Source organism: Nanorana parkeri, unplaced genomic scaffold, assembly GCF_000935625.1.
Source record: "Nanorana parkeri isolate BGI_ZX_2015 unplaced genomic scaffold, ASM93562v1 scaffold2005, whole genome shotgun sequence".
NCBI lineage: Eukaryota > Metazoa > Chordata > Amphibia > Anura > Dicroglossidae > Nanorana > Nanorana parkeri.
The window spans coordinates 2,106-8,376 of NW_017308273.1; the positions used below are offsets into that span (position 1 = coordinate 2,106).

General features: G+C 49.7%; 1 protein-coding gene across 1 annotated transcript in view; it reads left to right on the forward strand.

The window, feature by feature from the left end:
- The first annotated feature begins 6,132 nt into the window (after positions 1-6,132).
- Positions 6,133-6,271, forward strand: part of GMIP (GEM interacting protein) — a 68,658-nt gene continuing 68,519 nt past the window's right edge. The window contains exon 1 of the mRNA XM_018572338.1: positions 6,133-6,244. Within this exon, the coding sequence (XP_018427840.1) occupies positions 6,217-6,244 (28 nt within the window). The 5' untranslated portion in view covers positions 6,133-6,216. The remainder of the gene's footprint in view (positions 6,245-6,271) is intronic.

Below are 6,271 nucleotides of genomic sequence, written 5' to 3' on the forward strand. Positions count from 1 at the left end.
CATCAGACCCTTGATCCAAGCAGCAGGAAGGGGGGGGAGGGGGGCGATTGTGCCCATCATACAGGTGGCACCTAGATGTCCCTCCTCCCCACCTTCGTGAATGAGTAAGGGTCCGGTAAGAATTTTGAAGGGGACCCCACGCATTTTTTTTTTTAATTGTCTAATATCTTTCACTTAATTTCCAAGAATTCTGGTGGATCCAAATTTCTGAATATTCCAATATTCATCCGAATTTCAATGTGGGAGGAAAGGAATCTTACATGTCTAGTTCAGCTGTTTTCCTCATTTCCTATGAATCAGGGGCGTAACTAGAAATCACAGGGCCCCATAGCAAAATTTTGTATGGGGCCCTGTGATTTCTAGTTACACCCCTTGAAGAGAGAATACATTACATAGATCTTATATAAATACATCACTGAGCCATGGTATGTCCAGGAGACAATTGCCTTGTCCCCCCCCCTCCAGCAGGGGGGTGATGGTATGTTCATGGTGGACCTTCTGCTTACAGGGAACACGCTTGCAGGAGAGATAAGCTCATCATTTGGCTTCAGCTCCTTTACCTGTCAATCTCAGGCTACGGCAGGTCCTGGGCACGGCTGTTTACCCTAAAGGGGTCTATTTAAATACTATTTGCGGGGTCAAATATCTGTGACATCTGTTCTGTGTGTCTATGCCAAAACGAATGTGCTTTAGTTGTTTCTTTACAAGGCAATGCAGGTTCTCATTATTTCACATGTAATACCACATTATGGCCACTAGATGGCACTGAGGAGCATAGAAAAATCCCTGTTTGCTACGCTACTTTAGCTCCATCTAGTGGCCACGATGTGGTATCACAGGACAACATTCAACATTTCATTCCGTTCCTCTTGGCATCTATTCACACATCTATGTGAGTGTTCGCAGATATCTGCAGAGCGGACAACCCTGTGAATTATTTATAAATAGACCCCATACCGTATTTTGATTTTAGGGAGAATATGGACACATTAGAATCCCTGTTATGTTTTTATTGCTGTCTGTGCCCTGGGTAGGTAGATCCACCCTCTCTAGTTGTCACTGCAACAGAAAGCGATGGGAAATCCAAAATGCTAGCATTGTAACCTAAACAACGAGTGAGGGAAAGTCTTCCTGTTTCTGTGACAACTAAAAGGGAAATTCCTCTCACTTCAAGCAGATTTTGTTCCACTTCCTGTTGTGTTTCCAGGACAGGAAGTAGAAGGAAATCCCCCCTATTGGGACACCACAGTAAAAAAAAAAAAAAGAACTATAAGGGGTTTTAACCAGAGCCCACTCTTACATACACTGCACAGAGCAGGACCTGACCGTGCTGTTTGGCAGGAGTGTCTGGATCACAGTTCTGGCTGAACGTAATCATAAATCCATTGGTTGGGTGATTAGGGTTGCCACCTGTACAGGATTCACCCGGACAGTTCGGGTTTTGACGGCTCATTCTCCCACAAAAATGTCCGCGCGTCGCTAGAGTGTTCGGGTTTCGCTTGAAGAAAAGGTGGCAACCGGTGATGCAGTTGAATGTATTCGAGTTGTACATTCAGCTCTCTGGATTTCAGCTCGTAAGATATGAATAGAGCCGGCTGCGGTACGGCCGAGGATGAAGGTGCCCTATAAATGGCTGTAGGGACTCTTTCTATACACAGCCCTCACCCCTCCCTTGGCAGAGAAGCGACAGGGAGCCGCAGTGCTCAGTGCTTCCTGTGTGCAGATTGTGTCACAGGCGGTGAGGAAACACTTCCTGCCACACGAGCTGTGATGCAGAACTCTCTCCATGTATACAGACAAAAACACAACTACGTCCCCCGTGATCAGTGCAGGGCCCCCGGGGCCGCTGTGTCCATGCGTCCCGTCATCCCACTCAGAACCATGGACAGTGTCCGGGGAAGCTGCGATCAGTGTGTTGTCACGGGATGAATTTCTGGACTCGAGACACAGCAGTGTTTTGTGCACATGTGATTAAAGGTTCCCTAAGGGCCCACTCACGCCTGCGCTGGGCAACATCCCTCAACTCGAGGAGAACTTCTTCCTCGAGGGGGCATGTGCCCCGGGTGACAGAATGTCTAGCTTTGTTGCTGCCTCTGAGTTCAGTTCACACATATAAAGAAGGACTTGCACTGACCTGGAAAAAAAAGTGCATCATGTCCTTCTTTATATAATTATTATTATTATACAGGATGTATATAGCGCCAGCAGTTTGCGTATTGTATATTGTACAATATAAGGAAAACATTACAGTCACTATACAATTCAAGACAAGATAAACATATAAGCCCTGCATTCAAAGCCACGCCCCTCCTCCTCCAATGACATTGGACATAGTGGCTGCCAAGACAATACTGGATGGTGACAATGCACGTACCCCAACCGGACGTTTCAGGTAAGCGGCACAGAGCAAACTGGGGGCCGGCGGCACTAAACGCACCAGATGTAAGTGTTTCTGGAGCGTTTGAAAGTCTAACATTTGATGTCCTCTGCTCACCTTACATATAACAAACTGTGCGACTTTAATACCGCTGGAGTGCACAGAAAATTGCACCGGACCCTTTTCTCCCAATGCAGCGGGCCGCGAAGCACTGTAGAGGGGGCATTAATGTGTTACCCCCCATCTGATGGGCCCGTAACCCTCTTGCTGCCAGAGATGTTTTGCTGCACTTGTGTTAAAATGCACATTTTAGGCCTGAATATTAATTACACCCCCCCCCACTCCCCGAATGATATATTTCCTGATGGCAGAGACCCTGGAGGGTAACATGGCGGCAGTTGCGCCTGTTTTTAACTGTTTATTACACCCTCAGTGCACACAACAAAAATATACCTTTTTTTTTGGTAAACTATGAGGTTTTGCTGAATGAATAGTCACCAAACATGTCAAGCAGCAAAACTGAAATGGTGAAAAACTACGGTACCCATTAGACCCCTAATGTCACCTTTGCATTCCAGTGAAGCTCGGGCTTGATCAGCTTCTTCTGTGGCTTGGTATGCAGGTCAACGTCAGTAACAGCCGGGCAGCGCCCGCAAGGCAGAGACGGTCGTACAGGCCGAGGTCATTAACAGCGGCGGACTGACCGTTCGGGTACTCTGGCACTGCCTGAGGGCCCACGGCTATGAGGGTGCCTGCGGCGGCTGCCAACTGTCGTGCTGTGTAACTTAATGTCCCACGATGCCTTCGTCCAGTGTTATGTCCCGGGCGGCTCACTGGGGGCTGCCAACGGGGGGGTACAGGTGTCAGTGAAGGAGCTGCGGTAGCGTCAGGAACTCAGCACGCCTCTATATGTGTACGGCCATGGCAGACAGGGCCACCTATAGGGGAATACCAGGGGGCCTGGCGGGGGATGCCTTTGGACAGCCCTAGTGCAGCATCCATGCTGTGTCACCTAGTTCTGCACAGCACACTGATGGCTTCCCAGTACTAATGAGGGGTGAGTACAAGCAGCCATACATCGACTTCTGCAGGAATCTAGGTCACAATAGCCTAACCAGAAAAATTCTGCCGTTTAGCTCAATTTCCAAATTATGTGGGCGGGGCTTGTGAATGGGTGGTGCTTGTGGGTGGGACTTGTATATAGACAGAGCACAATGGGGGGCCCCATAATCTCGTATTGCCCGGGGGTCCTCATGTGTTGTCTGCCCGCCCAGTGGCGTAACAATCGCCACAGCGACCCAGGCGGCCGCTATGTGTCACTGACAGCCAGCAGCGGAGGAGCAGGATGTTGGGCCGGGGCGTCGTCAGCGGGGCCCGGCGACATAAGAGGACGGGGGAGCCAGTGACGTAAGAGGAGGCAGGGCCCGGCGATGGAAGAGGAGGCGGGGCCCGCCAGGGACCGTGCAGGAGGAGGAGGCGGACCAGGGCTGACAGGTAAGGGGTGTGACCAGCCCACCTGAGACCCTGCAGAGCCCACCATAGAGAGTCTATGGTGGGCTCTGCAGGGTCACTCTCAGGTGGGCTGTGTGGGGTCTCAGGTGGGCTCTGCAAGGGGCGTAACTAGAAATCACAGGGCCCCGTACAAAATTTTGCTATGAGGTCCTATGATAGTTACGCCCCTGTGTCCGCCCCTAGTCACTAATAACCCAATTTGGTCATTACGGGAAGGCAGAACAGCAGATCGGGTCACAGGTTGTCAGGAACCAGCTGAAGCCCACATCGCACTCCAGTTTATATTGGTCTCTGGGGAAAACACCACTGCTGAGCATGCATGCATGCTTGCGCACATGCCACTTGGCACGCATGCTAATGCACACATAGCAGTGACCGCATGTACTGTACAAGTCCATTAGCTACAACATGTGCCCGCGCTGGCCTTTTCATACTGGACCTTTCCTTACACAGAGCCTGACATAGATGTTCACTTTACCCGTCTCCATCCAATAAAAGATTTGGGAAGGAGATGTCGGATTTATTGCCGCATACATAAAGTGTTTTTCGGGTGTGGGAACATTCGCACGTGTGTCTGCGTGAGGCAGGCTAAGCTCTTCTACATAAAAACAAATCCCGTGTTGAATGTTTTTCCTGGGCCTTGTATGGAAAGACGTCGGGCTGGTTTGATTCCTTATCCTGCCGAGCAGGTTATCTATAATTAATGGGATCATTAAAATCTCGGCACACACCTGTTACGGGAATTTAACTCCTGATGGTGACAGCAGAACAGAGTCTGCGGGATTGCTGGACCACTGCGAATCAGAGAGCACCCGGCCCATTTCTCGGTGGCTCCGTGTAGCCTTGAATGACCTTCTGGGGGGTCTCCCGTGGTAGTCCGTCTCCTTGCTGTCTGCCGCTGTGTACATCCTCGGTGACGGAGTTATTAAGGCGTTTCCGTGTGTCACTCACGTTTGCTTTGGCTTCGGATTCCAGAACCTCATCTCCCTGGACTGAGAGCGACAGACTTCTAGAAAGAGTGTCAACGTTATAAGCCCCGGTGATTGTCTGCGTGAGATGTCAGGAGGACCGGCGGAGGATTGTCTCGTGCAAGACTGATTCCCATCATCCGTTCCACCTCCGGATTCCCTTTCCAGCTCTTGTGTCAGAGAACCTCGGGAGGGAATGATGAGAAGGATGTCAGCGGAGAAAATGGAGTTTGTGGTTAAAGAAGAATCAGAATCCTTCATTCTCAATCCGCTGTCAGTTAAGGGATGATCGGGGAGTCGGGTCTTCAGACCAACCAAACAACTCAACCTGAAAGAACGGAGAACGAGAGACTCATAAAAGAGATGAGACCGTGAGAAACGTCTGCTTGCGGTGAGTGGTGACCCTTCTTTACTGCCCAGGACATGAACTGTGCAGGGGTGGTTGGGACAATGCCGAGAAGATACCATGCTGGGGAATGCTTCCTGACGGCTCTCTGCCACTCAACCTGGATGGGGCGTAAATGCCACCCGATGAATTCCCCACAATTGGCCCAGTTGTGCTTTCGGCTCAGGAAAGTAGACCAGAAGATACAGGAGATGAGAGCCATCTACCAGGGGTCAGGTGAGAAAGTTGGGGAGAGAAATGGGGTAGTCAACATGACATGGTCATCAGATCCATGGAGATCAGGGCTGCAACAACGAATACTTATCAACTATTCTCATTACCGATTAGTTGGTTGGGAGAGAGATTTTTTTAAATACAACTAATCGATTAGTCGGGGAAAAGAATCAGGCAACTAATCGATGATGAAAACTAGGGATGCACAGATACTTTTCGAGTACCAATGCCGATACTTGGCATTTTCATGAGAACTACCAGGGTTGCAGCTGGGACCTGGCTCTGGCGCTCCACCGTGGTCCTGACATCATTAGTCTGTATTTTGTTTTATAAAAAACTGTCACATGACAATAAACAAAAATGTACGCCAGAGGGTGATGGGATGTTCCTTTAATAGTGGCAAATGAAACTGCCCCCTGACCTGCATGGTTTTGGCTTCAATGCCACTTGGCAGAGCCAGTGGTTACAGTTCTCAGGTATGTAACCACTGACATTAACATCTACAATCTACAAAGGCCAAAGACTGCTGAGGGAACTTCAAGGTGGATTGATAGAAAGGATAACATACCCCAGATGTGGATCGGATATTAAATTGCCCTGAACACAGACCACGGGGGGCACTTAGTAGACGGTGTATTGTATGGAGGTTATCTAAGCTCAAGCTCTCGGAATTGCTCCAGTCCGTTGTGTTCCTCCTTTTCAAATACCCGGATCTCAAGACCCACTGTGTGCAAGAAGCCATGACCAACCTGATCAACCGAGTGCGAGGTAAGCCTCTACACCGGGGGGGGGGGG